The sequence below is a fragment of the Patiria miniata genome, unplaced genomic scaffold, assembly GCF_015706575.1.
Source record: "Patiria miniata isolate m_02_andy unplaced genomic scaffold, ASM1570657v1 HiC_scaffold_23, whole genome shotgun sequence".
NCBI lineage: Eukaryota > Metazoa > Echinodermata > Asteroidea > Valvatida > Asterinidae > Patiria > Patiria miniata.
Window position 1 is genome coordinate 1,087,768 of NW_024037062.1, and position 22,066 is coordinate 1,109,833.

The 22,066-nt window shown below is 39.9% G+C and overlaps 2 protein-coding genes across 2 annotated transcripts; one reads left to right on the forward strand and one right to left on the reverse strand.

The window, feature by feature from the left end:
- Window positions 1–394: 394 nt before the first annotated feature.
- LOC119731254 (progestin and adipoQ receptor family member 3-like) lies at window positions 395–6,192 on the reverse strand. Its single transcript, XM_038204345.1, has 7 exons — window positions 6,067–6,192; window positions 5,086–5,267; window positions 4,678–4,840; window positions 3,335–3,487; window positions 2,223–2,420; window positions 1,280–1,370; window positions 395–839 (listed from the first exon to the last, which is right to left on the reverse strand). The coding sequence occupies exons 1-7, from the start codon at window positions 6,115–6,117 to the stop codon at window positions 688–690; spliced, it is 990 nt and encodes a 329-aa protein (XP_038060273.1). The 5' UTR covers window positions 6,118–6,192; the 3' UTR covers window positions 395–687.
- On the forward strand, window positions 6,180–10,944 carry LOC119731255 (28S ribosomal protein S24, mitochondrial-like). The gene is made up of 3 exons (XM_038204347.1): window positions 6,180–6,256; window positions 7,560–7,740; window positions 10,401–10,944. Exons 1-3 carry the CDS (start codon window positions 6,209–6,211, stop codon window positions 10,682–10,684), a joined length of 513 nt encoding a protein of 170 aa, XP_038060275.1. The 5' UTR covers window positions 6,180–6,208; the 3' UTR covers window positions 10,685–10,944.
- Window positions 10,945–22,066: the final 11,122 nt, after the last annotated feature.

Consider the following 22,066-nt stretch of genomic DNA (forward strand, 5'->3'; position numbering starts at 1 on the left):
ACCATTTGCAGTCATCAGCACACATATGAAGCAAAAAAATCAGGTAAAAAAAAAAAAAAAGCCGCGTCGCCGCACCACTTTTTGGGCAAGCTCCATACCAGAAACCGGAGACTTTTTTGGGGGGGCCTAATTAATTCTAGGACCAAATATATTCTATCACTGAAGACAGCATGCATTTAAACAGCTGCAAGTTGAACTTGTACATGTGCAAATTGCACAAAACATTTACATGTATAAGTACACCCAGGGTACCGTGTACCAGATCGCAATAGCACGACCTAGTTAATGTAATATACATGTACATGAATTCAAGTTTATATGGGAGGGGGAGGGTAGAGTGGGTGGGGTTTTTGCATGCATGTGTGTGTGGAGGGGCAGGGTGGGGGGTTGGAGGGGGCAGGGTGGGGGGTTGGAGGGGGTTGGCGTGTAATTGGGGGTGGCATAACAGGGGTCCAATTTGTGGTGGTGGGGGGGGGGGGGACGGAGTTTAAGGGCCCTATTTTCAGCAGGGGACACTCAATAAGTTCTACACAATAACATGCTATTTTGGCCTTCTCAAAAATTCTGAGCGGGGCTGGGGTGGAGGGCGGGGCACTGGTCTTCAATGGGGAAGGGGTGCCTCCATCACCCCCCCCCCCCCCCCCATTGCAGTTCAGCCTCTGGGTATGGGTAATAGAGGCATGCATGCTATAGAGATAATAGACTTCCATTCTCACTAAGGCATGGGTATTTGGTCCTGTATTCTACCAGTTCGATTCCGACGTGATGCCACCATAGGAATACGATAACGATAATGATGTGCCACCACTGGTGGCTGGAGCCAATGTAGTCCACTTTACCTGCATAAAACATCAATGAAAAATCCTTCAATTATTTTTTTTCGGGAGGGGGGGCGGGGTAATTCTCTTACAAAGAGTTTCAATCACATTTGAATCTTCTATAGGAACTCAGAATAAAATACTGATGTAGAATTAAAGAGTCGGACAAGCAGATGTGAAAAAAAGGACAAATCTGATTCTCTGAGTATCAAGTTTTGTAGCAGAAGGAACATCAATTTATCATTGATCAACAGAAAACAACCTTTCCAATTTTTTTTCTTCTGATTTTCATGACTTCATTGCAATTCATGAACAACTTAGACAAAAACAAACACTAATACTGAAACACTGCAAGATCCGAAATTTCGACAGCTTTTGCCAGTTTCAAATATGGACAATCAAACAATTCAAAAGTTAGCAGTAAACTGAACAAAAAAAAGAAGAAGTGCATCGTAACTTACCAGGGAAGCAACGTTCTGGAAACTTGGAAGCGTAAAAGAAGAGGGCTAAGATTGCTAAGGTGTACATTAGTATCAACTTTGGAACGAAAATCTGCAAAAGGAAAGGAAAACCAAGAAAAGGTTTGATTACCAACACAAATGACCCGCCACCGTATATCTATTCCCATGATATGGCACCGCCCTTTGTTTATAAATTTTCCGTGGAGCTATCAGGGTCACTGTTTTGTTTACGAGTACTTTGTCATGATTACGAGTATGAATTCTTTTTCATGAGTACGATTATCAGTTCAAGGCAGTACTTGAGTGCGAGTATGAGTGCCAGTACTAGTACTTTCTACAAGTAGGAGCGAAGTTCAATGCGTTGCGTGCTTTCAAAGGCTTTTTGCTATCAAACTAACCCTTCTATGCAAACACACATTTTGTGCCAAGTTCTCCTTGCAGTCAAAATCAATCAAGTGACTGTTTTCAATCTTTAAGAGCTCCCAGCCCACATAAAGCAGGATTGACTGGCTGTGACTGTTTATGTAACTTGATACAGCTACGCTTTGACTGTAGGTGATTGATTAGCCAGCTGAGCCTACAACTTGCCTGCTTTTGTCGGTTGACTGAATTTGACTAGTCAGAGTGCTTGCCTGAAATATGATCTGACTGTTATTGACTAGCCTGTGCAAAAGTCATGGCAGGGGAAGAGGATTGATGTTTTGACTGTCTTTGACTGTTCACACAGCAGGAGGGTTCAACAAATGCAGCCCAATCTCACATACAGTTGAAAACTGATTCTGTTTCTGCATGTCTAGCTCTTAAAAAAATGTTTAAATTCTTGGCGGGAGAAAATTTGAGTACTTTGTCATGATTACGAGTACCAAAAACATGTACCCGAGTACGAGTACTAAAATACTCAAAAGCGCTATCTGCTGTTCATGCAACGTCAAAGGAGACTCACTTGGACTATTTCTTCTTGGAACCCTCCATGGAGATATATCCAGTGTATACTGGGCCCGACGCCGTAGGCTACCGATATACAGAATAGTAGAAGCCGTTTGGTGGCCCAGGCGGACGTCAGGAAACGTCGATGAAGCTGTACGGTCAGCGTCATGGCGAGAAGGGAGCACACGATGACCATGTGGACGTTCTTCCAGTACTACACGCAGGAAAGGGAAAACAAAGTGTGCAATCTCAAGTCACAATACAAAAATTGATAACATTCAGTCAAAGCATTTGGATGAAAACATGCGTCTTGAATGCAAAGGCCAAAATCCTTTTTGTGTTTGCAGTAAAATTGCCCAAAAAGGAAGGGTCGTTAGATGGGATTTTAAATTTGTAAGGTTTTTTTTTTGCACATTAAGTTTTTATATATGCATGTACATATTGCAAGACAAGTGGACATACTTGTATGTGTACGTGTAATAAGTTGCTTCATTATTCACTTCCAAAAAAAAATTATTTGGATAAAATTAAAACCAAATTTATCACCGATGAAACAATGAAAATGCACAAAGGCCTTCATTCAAGCAATAATGAAGACTTCTTGGATGGTGTTAGTTGAATCCAACAGGATCCAACTATGTCATATACCCGATGGAGCCTGTTGGATTGAGCAGTTAACCCCTTGTGTACATTCCTCATGCAAAATGTTGGATTCAGCAGGCAACTGAACTGCATTATAACGCCATGTTGGACTCCGTTGGATTCAGCAGACAACTCAAAATAAGGCACAGTGGATTGAGCAGGAAACTCCGGTTAGACTCTGTTGGATTTAGCAGGGTAGTCCTGAGGAACTACATGGGTGAGGGTTACACTCGGTAGTGCCCAACTCATGGGTGATTAATTTTGCCCGTGGGCCTTTCTCACCCACGAACGTTGCGCTCCTAGCGTGCAGGTGCAAAGTATGTCGTCAAATCAACCACAAGTTAAAGGGAATGTCAGTCCCTATCAATCAGTAAGGTATTTCGTGATAATTGGATCATTTCGTTTTTTGATTTTTGCAAATGTTGTATCGTCCCTTTAACCAATAACATCCCTTATCAAACTTTTTCCACATTCTCTTGTACTCACCGGATAGCAGAAAAACCCATAGTAGACGGAAGGGAAATAGCAACCCAGCATGCCGACAGAGACCCCAGCTAGATCTAGACTAAACCAACGCTTGGACACTTCCTCCGAATGAACACGGAACAGATGGAAACCGGCTGAGCATAGCATACAAACCTAGAAAGAAAGAAGAAAAGTCTGCTATTCATGATCAGGGAAATTGGCGATTGATTCTGAAAAGGAAATTGAACAGAATAGACTATCATGTTGCAGCCATCTTGATTTTTTCCCATTCAAATCAACGTAACCAAAGCGAGGCTAGAAGGAAAAATAGTCTGGTTCCGTTTTGCATAAAAACATTATTATTCAGTGCTGTTATTGGATACAGGGAACATGACTGAAATGGTGGCAGCATGATAAAGGACTATAGGAACAATTTCACAGATTAAGAGCATAGCATGTATACCTAGATGGGTAAAAATGGCAGGAAAATGTGATTCACTCAGTCGAAGGGATTTAATTCAGTGTCATGATTTGATTGCAAAGTAGGAAATGTAACATTTTTGGAGATCGAGATTCATTTTATTCAAACAATAGAGCCTGCAAGTTGACCTTAAAACATGCACCATTTTATGGGAATCCAGTGCATCTGAGCACCGTTCATAAGATCTACAGTGTCGATATTAGAATTGTCAATAATCGATATGTCGGAAATCCAGTATCGAGAATATTTCGAGATATCCATTATCCCATGTAAAAGTTAAAGACCATAAAAATGACACTCTAATTAAAAAAACCAACAAATATTAAGTCCAAAATTTCCACGGCTTTCTCTGGAGCATATTGCTCACTTTTCAAGAAAAATCTCAGCACTGAGAGTTCGTCCAAAACAGGTTTTTTTTTATAGTTTGACATTTGGGGAGACCGCGAACTCCAGCAAACGCAGGGCAAAAAGTGACGCCGCTTGGCATTTCGGGATGTTTTAATTTTGAGACACAAGCACAAGTTGCTGCCGAGTTTTATGGTACCAAGACGTTCGCATGAAAAGTGAACGTGAACTGGCTCTTTTGGGGCACACTTTCTTCATTTTTCCGGTGACAAAAACTGAGCTATAACCATAAAAAAATGTAATAGTAATGTCTACAAGTACTCGTACTTTATTAGACGCTTAACTTTTACAGTGAAAGGTAATGGACAGAACTTTATATTATTGAAGATGAAATTCAAGATCTTGCACAGTATTCAGACCATTCTTTCACAAATTTGAAAAAATGTGTTTACTCCAACCAATTTTCTTTGGGATATTTTGTAATTATTTTTTTGTGGCCAACATGGCGAGATTTAATGCTACCATCTCTCAACTTTACCTGAAAACATGTCAGAAAGACCGTGTAGATCAAATGGTCGCTCAGCGTTCCATTGAAGTTTGGTATGGTGACCAGGTTATCGTAAATCGTCAAGGCTAAGAAGATCAGGAATCCGATGAGATGGCTCCACACGTTGACTGTCTCGTTAGACCACAGAAAAGTACTGTTTGGTAAAACATTTCAAAAATAGAAGTCATTACAAAATCTATGGCACGTTTGCGATAATAATACATCCCATAAAAAAAGGCATATGATAATTTGCTTGTCATGCCTTTTGTTCGTTTCCAATAATATGTGAATAATGTTGTACAATGCAGTTATCCTGGAGGATTGTGCCAAAAAATGGGATATATTTGTTAACAGACACTTCACGCACATCAAACAAGTTTGGCCAACAAACAAACCTACCTTTTTATGCACTTTTTATACGACAACTGGGACAGGTATCCACGCTGGATGAACGGATTTCCCTGCAGATAATGGGGAATCTCAGAGAAGTGATGCCTCGACACTCCACCGGTGCCATTCTTGAGGTAGTATGGATCGATTAATGCAGCGTCTTGCAGACGACCTTTGAAAGTGTCGTTCATCTGTAAATGAGAAACCAAGACAGGGTAAGCCTGATGTAAAGCTGGTCCTAGTGCACACCAACTTTCTATTCAATCGATTAAGAATGGTAAGTTTATATTCACAATGGGCCGGATTTAGCCCAAACATTGGCGTAATGGGGTTGATAGTACATATATAATATTTCAAACTTTTGGGCCAAGGTAAGACTAAAGCCGCTCTCAGGTCGACCTTGCAATGACACAGAACAGTCGGCAACAGCCTTTTCAGGATCAAGCTGTGCCTTAGTCCGAGTAACTTGGACCCAACTTATCGCCTTTTTTAACATTTGGACATGGTCTGGCGATCGCCAGACCATGTCCAAATGTTAAAAAAGGCGATGACCCAACTTATCGCCTTTTTTAACATTTGGACATGGTCTGGCGATCGCCAGACCATGTCCAAATGTTAAAAAAGGCGATAAGTTGGGTCCAAGTTACTCGGACTAGCTGTGCCTGAGCTACAACTGTCTGGAACACTTCCGTCGCTGATATTTTCATTTTAGCAACCAGAGTGTAACTGCGACAATGTTAAGACAACATTCTTTCCAGAAGTTGCACTAATCGTGATTTAATATAAATTGTACTTGGCCAAATTTCAAGCTCATCGTACGCCTGGCCCTGGGCCGGCTGGAGTTCGTTGTCAAAACAAACCGCCAACAATTAAAACAATATATATATTTCCATCAAACACGCTGAAAAAAAACAATAATTACTAATAAAAAGGACATAATTATTAAGAACAGCACCTTAAAAGAAAAACAAATAGATGTAATAGTAATACCATTTCTGTATCATGAGCGGAAACAAATCCGAAGCCGACTTTGTTGTCCATGCAACCGAGCTGCAACCAATTTTTCACAATTTTTCCGTAACCGCCCTGCTGTTACAGCGCCCCCAGTCGTTGCATTGATGGAGATTCCAAGATGGCGACTCCCATGCACTTACAGAGATTTGGAGCACGGGTTATTTCAGTCAGTATTTCATTGATTTTTCTCACTCGTATACGCGTATAACGATACATTTACTATAATCTGATACCGGAATGCATTTCAAGGAGTATGCTAATTGCAGTATGTCCCACCACTCGAAAATTACCCCATAAAAGTGTAGTCGAAGAGGTCGGTGGGATCGGAGTGCCGATTGAGTCGGGAGATCCAAAAGAGGGCGCTATTTTCCTTTTAAAAAATCTTCCTGGCCTAGGCTAGGAATTCTCAAAGATCCTATAGCGCCGCGTCTATGGAGCTTTAGGACTTTTTTGTAGTTTATTTACACTTTAGAAGCATACTCGCCCTCTTTACAGCGATAGTCCCCTCCTTTTTCAGAGTCAGACATCTGCTTTTCATGTAATTTCGTGTTGGAATTTTTAGATACATGCAAACTTGTGCAAACGAACCTGGAAATATGGGTGTCTGAAAATGGGGGTGACTAATTTTCTATTGCTATAAGGAAGATGAGTATGCTTCTAAAGCGTAAATAAACTACAATTAACCCTTACTCTCTGAGGGTAGTTTACTGCATGTCAGTTGGTTATGCCAATGCCCTCCAGCTGCAGTTTATTGGAGGATACTTTGATGTAGCAGTGAAGGCTCCAATTGGCAGGAGTTGGAGGCCCTGGAGGGTGCCTGATACTGACCAGCTGGGGGCACTTGATTGTTATCAGAGGACTCTCATTGTTCTCTGTGGCATGTATTGGAGTGCCTGTCCAGTTACCCTTGAAATGACATGGCAGATATTGGAGGGCCATGCAAAAAACATAGGAGATTTTCTTGAGGCACATATTGGCATGCGTTGGAGGGTCTAGTAGGGTAAGGGTTAAAGTCTAAATGTGAAAATAAAAACTTGACAAAGTGCTACATTTTCGGGTACATGTTCCAAGTGTGGCCTTTATTTACGGAGGTAATTATGGGGCTACAAGTGGGAGTGAGAAGGTGTATTTAGGTCAGTCAATCGTGATTTCTAAGCCGACTATGACCACGACCGTACATGGTGGACAGATTAATTGACAGGGTATTCTGCAATTGTGCCCTAGTACGATTTCTGCGATTGTAAAGTGAAAGACCCCCATTTCTATGTTAGTGTTTTGATCAGCCGCTGTCATGACTGTTTAAATGCTACAGTGGTCCAGTCTGCCATTCCAATCTGCCAAATCCTGCTACCCCAAAGTTGGTAGAATTCTTTTAACCTCATGGCTGTAGGGCCAAGGATGTATATATTTTCCAGTAGCCAGGTTTTAGAAAACTTTTTGACTTAGCAACCTTGTCTTTCTTTCCACAGCTTCAGCGCACCATTCATCGGTCCAATCTGCCGTTCCGATGTCTGCAAACAAGTGCAGTATGCAGCAAGACTGTTGCCGGCCGTGCCCGAGTGAGCAAAGGAGAAAAGCCCATCACATATGAACAGGCTAACCCGCCTTTCCAGATAGGCGTCAGAAAGGGCTGGAGCGCCCAACACACAGGTGGGGCATGCTTGACTTGAATATTTCGTCTTGTCCGTATCTCCTAAAATGGGCAGTACCTGAAACGCGAGATTCAGAAAGTCAAAAGGTCATATCTCACTTAAAATAACCCGGATGTACACACGAAAGTCAATGGACGTTGAGATACAACCTTGTTGCGCAGAGCGTATTCGCACGAGATAAGACTTTGTTGCAGAATGGAGTTACAACCTTGTTGCACTGACAAGATGATTTATTCCTCTAGCATAACTAACTTCAGGAAAATTCTTCAAATTAGACAAGACGTTACAACAGATATTAATCTCTTAGAGCCCGTCCCAATTCATATCTGGGACGAGTTCCGGACATGTTCCGGACTTTGTATCGTGTATAAGTTGCAGGATTATGAACAACTTCCCCGCAATCTTCTCGCAATGAAGTTTATTATTATTAGTGAGTCAAGCAGTTTCTATTTTGAAAATTTCCCTGGAACATGTCTGGGACAAATGCTGAGCTTCTTCTGGACAAGGTGAATGATTCTACCCCCAACTTGTCTGGAACCCGTCCCGGATATGATGTACATGTACTTGTGACTGAACTTGCGAATTGACTTGCGATTTAGGCCAAGTTCGGGCAAGGACCGTTAGTCGACTAGTGGTTGATTTGTGACGTACCTTACGCTTACGCACTAATAGCAACGTGCGAACGTCTCTAGTCGAATGCTGGTCAAAATGTCATCGCAAAACTTCTGGATCCTGGCTCTCTGCTAGCGTTATGAATGCGCGCGGCTATTGGTTACCAGCGAAGCAACCAACCCCAGTAGGCTGGTTCCAAATAGTGGACTAGCGTAGTCAACCACCGTCGACTAGACAGAGTTCGGGCAAACGTTAGTTAACCATTGGTCAACTATAGTCCTTGCGCGAACTTGGCCTTACCTGTGACTGAACTTGTGAATCTGCTTGCGATTTACTTGACACTGGACTTGTGAATCCACTTGCGATTTACCTGTGACTGAACTTGTGAATCTGCTTGCGATTTACTTTTGACTGAACTTGTGGATCAACTTGCAATTTACTTGTGACTGAACTTGCGATTCACTTCTGACTGAACTTGTGGATGCACTTGTGATTTACTTTTGACTGAATTTGTGAATCAACTTGCGATTTACTTGTGACTGAACTTGTGGATCCACTTGCGATTTACTTGTGACTGAACTTGTGAATCAACTTGCGATTTAATTGTGATTAAACTTGTGGATCCACTTGCGATTCACTTGTGACTGAACTTGTGAATCAACTTGCAATTTAATTGTGATTAAACTTGTGGATCCACTTGCGATTTACTTGTGACTGGTCTTGTGAATCAACTTGCGATTTAATTGTGATTAAACTTGTGAATTGACGTGTGATTTACTTGTGTCTGAACTTGGGAATCCGCGTGCGATTTACTTTTGACTGAACTTATGAATCCACTTGCGATTTAATTGTGATTAAACTTGTGAATTGACTTGTGATTTACTTGTGACTGAACTTGTGAATCAACTTGCAATTTACTTGTGACTGAACTTGCGATTCACTTCTGACTGAACTTGTGGATGCACTTGCGATTTACTTGTGACTGAACCTGTGGATCCACTTGCGATTTACTTGTGACTGAACTTGTGTATCAACTTGCAATTTACTTGTGACTGAACTTGTGACTGAACTTGCGATTCACTTCTGACTGAACTTGTGGATCACATGCGATTTACTTGTGACTGAACTTGTGAATCCACTTGCGATTTACTTGTGACTGAACTTGTGAATCCACTTGCGATTCACTTCTGACTGAACTTGTGACTGAACTTGCGATTCACTTCTGACTGAACTTGTGGATCCACTTGCGATTTACTTGTGACTGAACTTGTGAATCAACTTGCAATTTACTTGTGACTGAACTTGCGATTCACTTCTGACTGAACTTGTGGATCCACTTGCGATTCACTTTTGACTGAACCTGTGGATCCACTTGCGATTTACTTGTGACTGAACTTGTGTATCAACTTGCAATTTACTTGTGACTGAACTTGTGACTGAACTTGCGATTCACTTCTGACTGAACTTGTGGATCACATGCGATTTACTTGTGACTGAACTTGTGAATCCACTTGCGATTTACTTGTGACTGAACTTGTGAATCCACTTGCGATTTACTTGTGACTGAACTTGTGAATCCACTTGCGATTCACTTCTGACTGAACTTGTGGATCCACTTGCGATTTACTTGTGACTGAACTTGTGAATCAACTTGCAATTTACTTGTGACTGAACTTGTGACTGAACTTGCGATTTACCTGTGACTGAACTTGTGAAGCAACTTGCAATTTACTTGTGACTGAACTTATGAATCCACTTGTGATTTACTTGTGACTGAACTTGTAAATTGACGTGTGATTGACTTGTGTCTGAACTTGGGAATCTGCGTGCGATTTACTTTTGACTGAACTTATGAATCTACTTGCGATTTAATTGTGATTAAACTTGTGAATTGACTTGTGATTTACTTGTGACTGAACTTGTGAATCCTCTTGTTATTTTGTGACCAGTTTTGTGACGCACTTGTGATCCACACACGCGCATCAATTACAACACTGCATTTATTTGCCACCATTTGAAATTCTCCTTTTCCGACATTTCCCATAGCTCATCTCAAAGACGAACACGGCGCAGCCGACATTGCCGTGGACGACCTCTTCATCCGAAAGTTCATCTACGGAACCTTCCATAACTGTCTGGCCACCGATCTCATCATCAAACGACGATCCAATCAAATCATCCTGGTCGCCATCATGCTCCGAAATATGGCTCCGCAGAAATACTACTTCCTGATTGGCTACACAGAGGAGCTGCTTTCCCATTGGTTCAAATGCCCGGTCAAAATGGAAGTACAGATTGTGGACGACCGACCTATATACAAGTGGATTTAGTGGGATTGTTACTGTTCTAGCAATTTTACTCTTTCTCTGGAGGCATTTTTGCTACGAGCCTTTCGGCATCGTCCAACTTTCTCCACTGCACTGGAAAACCGGTAGCGCATTGTTTGTACATAAACCGGTACGTTCAAGGGTCATCAATACTCATATGAAGTGATATTTACAGAGAGTTTTAAACCTAACTCCCTAGGCCTTTTTGCTAGGAGGTAGCCTCAATCCTGCAAAATCCTCCAATTGGCCTCATGGAAAAATAGCATATACATGTAGCCTCAGTCCTGCAAATTCCTCCATTGTTTCTTGAATATGGTCCGTGGAGGGGTGACCACTGCCTGAATCCTGCAAAATCCTGCGGCAGTGACTGTCAGTATGTTGATGCTTGGCCAGTGACATCCTAGAGCAGTATGGAGGATTTCAAGCATAATCCGGGCCTAAATGTATGCATGGCTGAGCAAAAACAACACAAGGTCCAGCCCAAGACCTTAACAAAGTGCATCCTACGGAATCAGTAACGCACTTTGGCCATGTAACCTCAATCCTCCAAATTCCTCCACGTTGGCAAAGAGGTTTTTCAAGGATTCAGGGTGGTTAGGGTTCAGTTACGCATTTTACGTAATGCGCACAGCAATGCTTCCTGGAAGCTCCACGTTCCAGATTGTGTACGTGATAGAGAATTTAAAGGGAATGTACATCATTGGCTTTTGCTGTAATTTTCAGAAACGAACTAATTTGGGGGTTAGTATAATAGATCAAATATTGTTACACTGACATGTTTGAAGTTTTGTGTTCAAAAATGCTGCAAAAACCAAGAAAAACAAACATGTTCAAGTAGTCTGGTTCTCCGACTCTACTAAAGATGAAATGGATCAAAAATGCCGGAAAATTGTAAGGTAAGGGAACCAGTCTAGCTGGCCTGCACCCGTTCATGAACATAGAACCAATAGCAAACAAAATTTTGACTGAAAAAAAAAAATTGGAAATATGGAGCAGTAGTTTGAAAAATACAGTCGAGTCTCGTTATAACAAACTCGGTCGGACCTAGCCAAATTGTTTGTTTTATCAGAATTTTGTATTAAGAGGAACATCAGTCCCATTCATTGTGCACATAAATGCACAGTCGGGACCAAGGCTTTATGTTTGTTATAACCAGAATTTTGTATTAACAGAGTTTGTACTAACGAGAGTCGACTGTAGTTAGGTTTTTCCAACGCTGGTCGGCCGACGACTGTTGGAAATGTATACAAAAGTTCAATTTGTCTTGAAAATGACTTCACACCAGGTGCCATAATTTTACAGGATGCTTTAGACTGTCATTCACCAACATCCTAGTAAGGTATTTCGTAACAATTCGGTAGTTTTGTTTTCGATGTTTGCAAATGTTGTATTTTCCCTTTAAGCGGGCACTACATGGAATCCGTGTAGGCGATCTTTGTAAGAACGTTGAAAAATACTTGTTTAATGAGCTAATCTGCTCCATCCTGTTGATTACGACAATACTTTATTTGACCTCTGATAAAACTTCTTTCCCAATCCAACATTTTAATATGCAGTATTTGCAACTGTCCACAAGATTACATCAGTGTATTATAATTGGATAACAATTCTTTAAAAGCTCTTTATGTCTAAGGCCAAAAAAAAAAGTATTCGGTTTCTGGTATGCGCGCGCGTCGCCGTAGCCATGCGCGTCGGCAAAATGAAAAAGTTTTTTTTTTCAATGAAAGATGATGTCTGAAAACCGCCAAACTCACTGGTCTGACTGGAATTCTGCTGCTGCACAATTTTAACGTGTTTTTAGATTGGGTTATGGTCGAGAATAAGCTTTATGTGGCCTCCCTGGACTCCCATATAATTTGCACTAAGTTTAGTGGGCCACCATTTGCAGTCATCAGCTGACATTTGAAGCAAAAAAATCAGGTAAAAAAGAAAAAAAAGCCACGTCGCTGCACCACTTTTTGGGCAAGCTCCATTCCCGAAACCGGAGCCTTTTTTTTTTTTGGCCTAAGGGCCTATCATGTTATTTTTTTACTTTTACAAGACTGATTTTTTTTTTTGTATGAATTTGAATGACGGTTACTCATAATGAGTTTATTGTTCAATCCAATGCAATCCAACATGCCTAGTTGTTGGGTACCTCAACATATAAAATGACTGGCCTGCCGACTCCAACAGAATCCAACCGTGCCTCGTTTTTGTGTCAACCCAACGAATGTTTTGGGAGACACTTACGGTACCAGTCCTAAATTCTGTATGACCAGCGTCCGTATGTTAAAAGTTTTTCAAATAACTCTCATTACCCAAGCATTCGCCTGATTTCCATGAAACTTGGACACAAGGGTCATTGAGTACCACAGATAATGTGGAATATATTTCAGGTCAATTGTCACAGGTCAAAGGTCAAATGAGTCAATTATGATACAATTAACAAGTTTAGGTCATGTTTTAAAAAAAAATGTATAGCTTCAACATGCTACCATGGATTTTGATGAAACTTGGATGCAGTGATTCTTGGGTGGGAAGCCACAATTCTTCATTGGATTACTGAGGTCAAAGGTCATGTATGGGTCATTAGAGGTCATTGTTCAAATACGCTTCAAATATTTCTTTCTCTGCAGAATTTAATGGATTTTAACGTAACTTGCATAGCGTGCTCCTTGGCTGGGGGTTCATCACAAGTCTTTGAGTATTGGAGATCAAAGGTCAACTAGGGTCATTTGAGGTCGTTTAACAATGCACAAAATAAACTTTTTTTAATAACAAAAAACATAAGTATAGGGAACGACCGCACAGAAGGTTGACACATGCTGCCAAGGGACCACTTGTTCTGCTGTCTGCTGGATCCAACAGAGTCCAACTTGGCATTATTTACCAGTACCCAACAGAATCTGACTCTGAATGTTTTCAGTTGCCTGCTGAATCCAACAGATTCCAACAGGAATATTATAATATACAAACGGATTACTGCTCAATCCAACAGTATCAAAAGGAAATGTAAAATACAGAATGAGTTAAAAAAAAAAAATCCCATGATGCAAAGGAGCCATCTTTTTTCAAAACCAAGCTGAAGCTTCGAACTTTTTAGCCCCATGCGCACGGGAAGCGGTCATGGCCGCGGCCGCTAATCCTCATTGGAATGCGGTTGCCAGCTGTGGTATGCCGTGGCACACAGCTAGTGGGTAGTTCCACAGCTGCTGCTTTTGTGCAGTCCCGCTACCACACAAAGGCTGTGCAGTCATGCGGGCCACTTGCTCTATGTGTGGAGGAATGTCCCCATTACACCCCGTCCTTAAGGGGTTAAACATTGCAAGAATTACCTATTCGTTTGTAACCTTGTGTTATAAAAAGTGAAGTAATTGCATTAACCGTTTGTGTTTTATTAACCTTTTTACTTGCCGTGCGCGATGTACGATTTTGTCCACGAGGCAACAGAATGTTGCTGTTTCATTGTTTTTCTGTTTCACTTCTTTTAATATGTTTACTCAAGATTCTCTGTGGGTAATACGGTGTCCTACGTTGTTCACACAATCGCAGCACTGCCCTTTACTAAAGTTAATGCATGTCTCAGTTTTAACCTCGCAGAAAGAACGGCTCTGGGTACACACAATTGTGTGCTCTTGTGCAATTTTAGACGCCTTGTGGACACAACGTGTACCTCATAAAAAAGGTTCACAAAAGAAACGGTACATGCAATTAAATTCCACACAGTGTTACTAACGAATATGTCATTCTTACAATGTGTAAGAAGTTCAAAACTTCAACTTGGTTTTGAAAAAAAAAGCTCTTTTGTATCATTGAAGTTTTTGTTCACTCGCCTGTAGTTGGATTGAGCAGGGTTAGGGTTTTTTTTTGGACGACTGGGGATCATTGATCTTAGGCTGAAAGGGTAAAAATAACCTTTTAGTACTCGGCTGAAAGGATTGAACACCCGTTTCATTTGGCGTAAAGGGTGTAATACATTTCTTTATTGTGACGTCATTGTCTGCTGAAAGGGGAGATCGTGACCATTCAGGACCTACCTTTGAACTTTGCCACATTTTTCAGCTCTTATTTGATATAACCATACAGTGCTCAGCCATCCACACATTGCACGCATTGTTTGTCAATAATTGGTGTCATTTGCTTTGAGCAGAAAATTATGTCAAAAAGCGTGCCTCTTAAAGTTGCATTCCCCCCATGCCATTTTCGAGATTCGTCTGGGACAGAAATCGAGTTACATGTATTTTTAAATGGCTATTTTCCATGCAATCTTATCTACTTATGAATAACAAGAAAACAAATGCGCACACGTTCGTTTTTATGTAGTCGTGGAATAATGTACAATTTTTCGTATCATTTTGCCGCCTGAATTCAGGTGCCTGATTGTAGGCTGGTTCCCACCACCCTATTGCATTCGATAATGCAGGGACCGGGACCAGTCCACTAGCTGTGCGAACGCAAAAGATCGATCAAGCCAAGTAAAAGCCTTGTTTTAGAGAGTTATAGTCACCTGTAGATAAAAAGGCCGTTTTCTACGTATTTTTATATATTTGTTGAAAATTCGTCAGAACAAAAAATGAATTTCTTAAAAAGCACAAACAAAGAGAGCAAGTTTAAAGAACTATCTGCTCAGGGAGAGGTGTGCTCAGATAATCCTTAAACTAGATATTCATGTTTAGATGAGTGTTTTTTACTGGCTTGTTCATAACAAGGGCGGATCCAATGGCCAACGGGGACCAAGCCCCCCCCCCCCCTCCCCTCCCTCCCTTCAAAACGAAGCCAATGTTTTTTAAAGTTACATTGCCCTAAAAGCAGGCACTGCGTCCACCGACATCTTTTCCTCAAAGTGATTTGGTTTAAATGGTCAGAAATTGCTGTAATATTTTGGACCCACTTTTGGGGGGACTAAAACATTTTTGGCCCCCAAGAAACTTGGGTTCAGGATCCGCCCTTGGTTCATAATAATAAACTTTGACAGACGTGTGCATGCGTTAACGGGACATGCAGTTTAAGCAACTTTTCCAGGGTCTCCATATACCATGTTATTTTTGGTTTATTGACTATTTTGTTAAGTGGACCAACAATGAACATGCAAAATGTCCGCTTGAGTGTTTTCTCTGAATTCTTACGCCATGGAAACTAGACCCGCCCTGTTTTCTTTTGTAAAGTTTCTTCGCATGCAGTTTTAATATTTGTTTAAGACCAGAAGTGTTTACAAATGCAACGGCATCAAACCTGTAGAATCTGTGTTTATAATTAGCGGGGTTAATTAAGTTTTAGTTCTCGATTTTTACCGAGCGCGTATGAATAATTAGTGTCTGTGTACTGCGGTGCTTTTTCGGTTCGTGGACCGTATACTTACGGTCCTTGATCATAGGGCACATGTTGGGCGGCGGCAAACACTCGGGGGAAAAGTCCGTCGTTATATTTTGCTTCATTGTGGTTATCTAAAGTGTTGTCGCTTATAAGAGCTCCACCTTGATTTGAGTCTACGGTGAGTATTCCACTTCTTGTAGTGAGTTGAAATCTGAGTAATTTTCAGGGACTTCATTTATATAATGTTTATATAATGTTTATATAATGATCTTTGGTGATAGAAGCCTTCAAAAACCCTTGACTTAAATGACACGCCACGCCGTAACCATAGATTCCCGTTATAGCGCTCTCAAAGGGACCGAACTGAACCGAGCGTTAAAACCGCACAGCGCTGTTGGTGAGGTACCTTAGTGAAAAAATCGTGACACAGTGGACAAAAGCACCATTTTTTCACCAAAGCATCTCCATGGTATACCTTTTCGAAAAAAAGACGGACGCAAAAAATTGGATGATGGGAAGAGCATGTATGACGTCATTATGACGTCATCAGCTAATAATTACATGAAAAAAATATAAATTAATAATAATCTTCAGAACTACAAGCATTACAACAACAAATGTGGTATCAAATTAAAGGGGACAGCAAGCTCTTTCATTTGAGTGGTGTGTCATGGGGGTGGAATATAGTTGAGGGTGATTTTGTGGGTCAAAAAAAAACTTTTTTGGTCAAAAGACATGTTTTTAGGCTAAAATCATGGATTTTGGGTAGTCACATTGACACTTTGTTTAAACATGCAAACAGTATGTGGTATTGTGAGATGTTGTTTTTAAGTTAGAGAGAAAAGTTCAAATTCTATGCCAGAGTTTTTGTAATTGATTATTAGTATCATAAATATGTTTAAACTTGTTCCAAAGATAAGCGGAAAAGTGAGGCATCTTATAGCGAACTACATTTGTAACAAAAATGCTAAGGATCGTTACATGGTATTTAAAAGCACCATTTTTTCACCAATGCTTTGGCAATGTGTTACGATCAAAAATAGGGTAGGATGTAAAAAATCAGATGACAGGAAGGGTACTTTATGACGTAATAATGACGTCACAATATACTACCAAGTTCGTACAGTAATTAATTGTAGAAAATAAGGTCGTGAAGCGTTGTGATGAGATTCCAAGTAATTAATTTGACATTTTGAGGGTCAGGGAATTGAAGAGTGATATAATCAGTGACATTTGAAAATAGTGACGTCACTGCAACAGCAAATCAGCTCATTGTTACTTAAAAGTAACAATAAGCTGATTTGCTGTTGCAGTGACGTCACTATTTTCAAATTTTCTTGAAAAATCTAAGCATTTTTTATTATGGACAAAAGTGCTACAATGACGGTATTTGTCACGCAGAAAATAAATTGTGTGACATTGTGCGGCTCCTTGAATTTGGTCTTTACCACGTCCATTTGTTTTGACCATTTACTATAGCTGGAAGACGTAACATTCTTATATGTGTTGTATATTACGGGTAATGAGGTATGGGTTAGGAGCCAGACAGAAAGGAACGTGGTAACCTGAAATAGATTAACAGAGTGGCCGGAAATGGTGATGATACGTCTTTTAACAATGTATTACAAACGGGGGCTCGATAGTCCGAAGGTCCAATAGTCCGAAGGTTCTTTAGTCCGAAGGTTCGATAGTTCAAATGCACAAAATTTCCATAAGGGGGGTTCGTTAGTCCGAAAATGAAATAAGGTTCGTTAATCCGAACATTTGATGCAAAAGTCCGAAGGTTCATTAATCCGAAGGTTCATCAGTCTGAAGGTTTATTTATCCGAAGGTTCGATAGTCCGAATTTAGAATAAGGTTAATCAGTCCGAAGGTTCAATAGTCCGAGACGAAAATAACAAGCCCGCGGGAACGGGGGGTGCTGTGGGTGCTGCAACACCCCCAACTTTTTGGATTGGGGTGCTGAAATATGCTTAAGCACCCCCTACTCCCGGGCAAAAATGTGTTCCAGCCAGCAGTGTTCTACGACGTTGAAATTGCGCCGCTGCGCTATACATTATGCTTGCTCTAAAAATATCTCCCTCGTTTTGTTCGTTTCTAGTTTTGCCGCGGCTTAGCGCGGCGCTTCGAACGTCTAGCACAAAGTAACACTGTAAAATATCAGGAGGAGGTATTTTCTAAATTTTCAGGCAGTGCAGAATCGATATTTCTCTCAATGTATCTAAAATCATGACATGTCTATGATATTTCCGCCATTATGGAAGCTTTGACCTGAAAAAAATAACCTTTTCCATGACAATGGTGGCAAAGTTGATTATGCTTGTCACAATTTTTTTCATTCGATCTTTCAATAGGGGCAAAGTTCATACCTTTCCCCTGAAGGTTTTTCTTTTCATTTAAAAATTTCATTGACGTTGCTAGCTAGCTAGCGCTTCGAGCGTCTAGCACAAAGTAACACTGTAAAATATCAGGAGGAGGTATTTTCTAAATGTTCAGGCAGTGCAGAATCGATATTTCTCTCAATGTATCTAAAATCATGACATGTCTATGATATTTCCGCCATTATGGAAGCTTTGACCCGAAAAAATAACCTTTTCCATGACAATGGTGGCAAAGTTGATTATGCTTGCCACGATGTTTTTCTTTCAATAGGGGCAAAGTTCATACCTTTCCCCTGAAGGTTTTTCTTTTCATTTAAAAGTTTCATTGACGTTGCTAGCATTCTGTACTCAAAATTAACAAATATCAAGGTTCACACACATCCCAACCTAATAGGAGTGGGACGGGCTTCCATTGAAACTAGTTCCAGTGTAGTTTCGTTTTAATAAAAAAGCTATTCATGTGTTACCCTTTGCAAGTTTTTCCTCATAAAAACTCAGTAGACCGATAAATCCTTGCCTAGCCGCAAACTTGCCACCTACCGATCATAAACATAAAGATGCATTTGGTCTGTTAGTCTTTTATATTTGCCATTCCCTGTAACAAACAAATAACACTGCAAATATATCAAGAGCTACATCGTTTAGGCCTATGTGAATATTTTTATGAACAGAAATTCACCCGCTTCCAGTGGAACCATTTTGTTTTAACTTGAACCAAAAAACACCCTTTCGGGTTTTATAAGTTTAAGTATATACTTCAGTATATTTCATCACAGTGCATCCAGAATCCAACATTTTCAGGGGCCTTAAAGCAGGCCCCTGGCCCTGTGGCCTCACACCGTAAGGGCTCGGGGAAAAAAAACATACACGACGGAATTTACTAAATGTAAGAAAGCAGCCTAGCAACAATAATATTTACGTGCGATGTCATGCATAATGATACAATTCTTTGTCCAGAATTAAATGGAACAAAAAATGGAGATAAAAAATACAGGGTTTTCGACTTTTCAGTACAGTAGAAACGTCATAAGAGCAACAGTATATTCTAAACAAAAAAGTAAAATTAATTTTCTTTATAATCTCAAAAAAACCTTTGCTAAAAAAGTCATATGAAAGTGGCCAGGAATCGCCTCATATTGCACCACAGAGCATCCATATTCCAAAGCTTTTAGGGGCCCTTTAAGCCACGCCGTAAGGGCTTTGTGCTCCGCGTTAGCATTAATTTTGTCCGTCCTTTAGAAATTCCAGCACCCCCTGGCAAAACTTTGTTCCAGCGGGCTTGAAAATAAGATTCAATAGTCCGAAGGTTCGATAGTGTGTTTCTCGATTAAATACACTATCCTTGTCGTTGATGGACCGTCTATCCTATTCCATCCATCTATCCATCAGACATCATCTTCTGTGTGACACGGGCAGAGCATCTCTGAAGGTCCACTGTGTGAGTAGTTTATCCTTTCTTGTTTACACAAAGCTGGATTGCGACTGAGATCGTGCAAATAAATAATCTTTAAATAAGCTTCATCTGTAGTCTTGTTTATTAATTATTAGAGATTTTGGTAAAAATGAACAGAAGTCTTCGTAGAAATTGTAGATATAATTCATCTTGCGTAAAATATACCTTTGCAAGTTTACAAACTTCCACAAAACGTATTATTTTGCAACATTCGAACGTATAATTGGTTTGAACATTCTACCTTTTTATTGCTTATGTGAACAGTTACTATCGTATTTCAGGACAGTCATCATGGATTGGACTGCTTGCATTATCTGCATGCAAACTACACCAGAAAAACTACGTTGTCCACAAAAAGGTTTAAATTGTAACGCCGGAGAAGTATATGCTCAATTCCTGGCTAATGTTGAAGGGTTTAGGGCAATAAATGCATTGCCAGTTGATGTAGAATACGGAGCCGAAGGGACAGTAGAAACTTTTGTGGAAAATAATGCCTTGTGGCATCATTCCTGAGGTAACATTTATGAGATAATCATGACGTAAGACATTGCATTTTAACGAATCATTGATCACAACAGGGGATAGGAGCGAGAGTCAAATGTACATGTACATACATGTTTAATATAATACATTAAATTAGAAAACATCCCTCATTTTATCAAACTATTTGTATTTAAATCTTTTAAAGAACTAAGAACAAAATTGGTAACTGCACAGCTTTCCTTGATCTCAGAAACGTATATTAAATGAAAAAAAACGATCCATGGCTTATTCCTAACTAATATCTCCATTTTAATGTATAAGTGTGTAATAATTAGCCGATGACGTCATAATGATGTAATAAATGGCCCTTCCCATCATCCAATTTTTGTATCCTACCTTGTTTTCGAAAAGGTAAATAATGGAGATGCTTTGGTGTGAAAATGGTGCTTTTGTCCACCCGTGTCACGATTTTATCACTATTGGTACCTCACTTCTCCGCTTATCTTTGGAACAAGTTTAAACATTTAAGATACTAATAATCAATTACAAAAAATCTTTTGGCATAGAATTTGAGCCTTTCTCTCTGACTTAAAAACAACATCTCACAATACCACATACTGTTTGCATGTTAAAACCAGGTGTCAAAGTGACTACCCAAAATCCATGATTTTAGCCGAAAAAACAGGTCTTTTGACCAAAAAGGTTTTTTTGACCCACAAAATCACCCTCAACTATATTCCATCCCAATGACATACCACTCAAATGAAAGATCTTGTTGTCCCCTTTAATTTGATACCAAATTTGTTGTTGAGATGCTTGCAGTTCTGAAGATTATTATTAATTTATATTTTTTCATGTAATAATTAGCTGATGACGTCATAATAACGTCATACATGCCCTTTCCATCATCCAATTTTTTGCGTCCGTCTTTTTTTCGAAAAGGTATACCATGGAGATGCTTTGGTGAAAAAATGGTGCTTTTGTCCACTGTGTAACGATCCTTAGCATTTTTGTTACTAATGTACCTCACTATGTAACCGACGTACATGTACATGTACATGTACATGTACAAATACATGTACACATGTACTGTACATGTACTGTATAAAATGTACACACATACACGTACATGTGTATGACTTTACGGGTCGGACTATACATATACATGTAACATGTAAAGCCTGTGCCATTCTTCTGTTGGACACCTCCATCAAAATCATATTGTTCGTTTCAAAATGGGGAGAATTAATTCTGTTGCCACATACACAAAATAATGAAACATTTCTGTTAAAGTCGAATAAAACAGTCGAGAAAATCATGGAATCTACGGAGCTATTTTTAATTTGAATTTTGCCGCATTAATATGAAAGTTTACAAAACATGCATAACCTATAACTGAACAGAAGGATTTTTGTTTGAACATTGGAACAATTTTGAAGGCCGAATGTGTCGCTTAACCAACGCAAAAAAATCTACGAAAAAAAATCTACGAAGTCTTGAACGACCCTGGAGCAGTAAGCTGGTGTAGTAAGCTTTGAATAAAGCATGGAGAATGTGTTTTACAGTAGTGAATGCCTCATATACTGTATTCAGTAACCGGAGAATCGAGTGTGACTGGTCATTTAAACCACTCATTTATTATTATAAAAACCAGCGAATGTGTGAATAATTTCAGAAAATTGCTGTAATTTGATTCAGGGATACATGTTCAGTGTAAAGGGATCTCGAATGGGACTGTCATTTTGGGTTATTTTTTCCCTTAAATTTAATGGT

What these genes read in the sequence shown, in the direction of transcription:
- LOC119731255 (XM_038204347.1), top strand. Translation starts at nt 6,209, where the DNA reads ATGGCGACTCCCATGCACTTACAGAGATTTGGAGCACGGGTTATTTCA. An exon ending in TTGGAGCACGGGTTATTTCA is followed by an intron (nt 6,257 to 7,559) that starts GTCAGTATTTCA and finishes TTCTTTCCACAG; the next exon opens with CTTCAGCGCACCATTCATCG. An exon ending in CTGGAGCGCCCAACACACAG is followed by an intron (nt 7,741 to 10,400) that starts GTGGGGCATGCT and finishes CATTTCCCATAG; the next exon opens with CTCATCTCAAAGACGAACAC.
- LOC119731254 (XM_038204345.1), bottom strand. Translation starts at nt 6,117, where the DNA reads ATGGACAACAAAGTCGGCTTCGGATTTGTTTCCGCTCATGATACAGAA. An exon ending in CCGCTCATGATACAGAAATG is followed by an intron (nt 5,268 to 6,066) that starts GTATTACTATTA and finishes TCTCATTTACAG; the next exon opens with ATGAACGACACTTTCAAAGG. An exon ending in TCTTTCTGACATGTTTTCAG is followed by an intron (nt 3,488 to 4,677) that starts GTAAAGTTGAGA and finishes CTTTCTTTCTAG; the next exon opens with GTTTGTATGCTATGCTCAGC.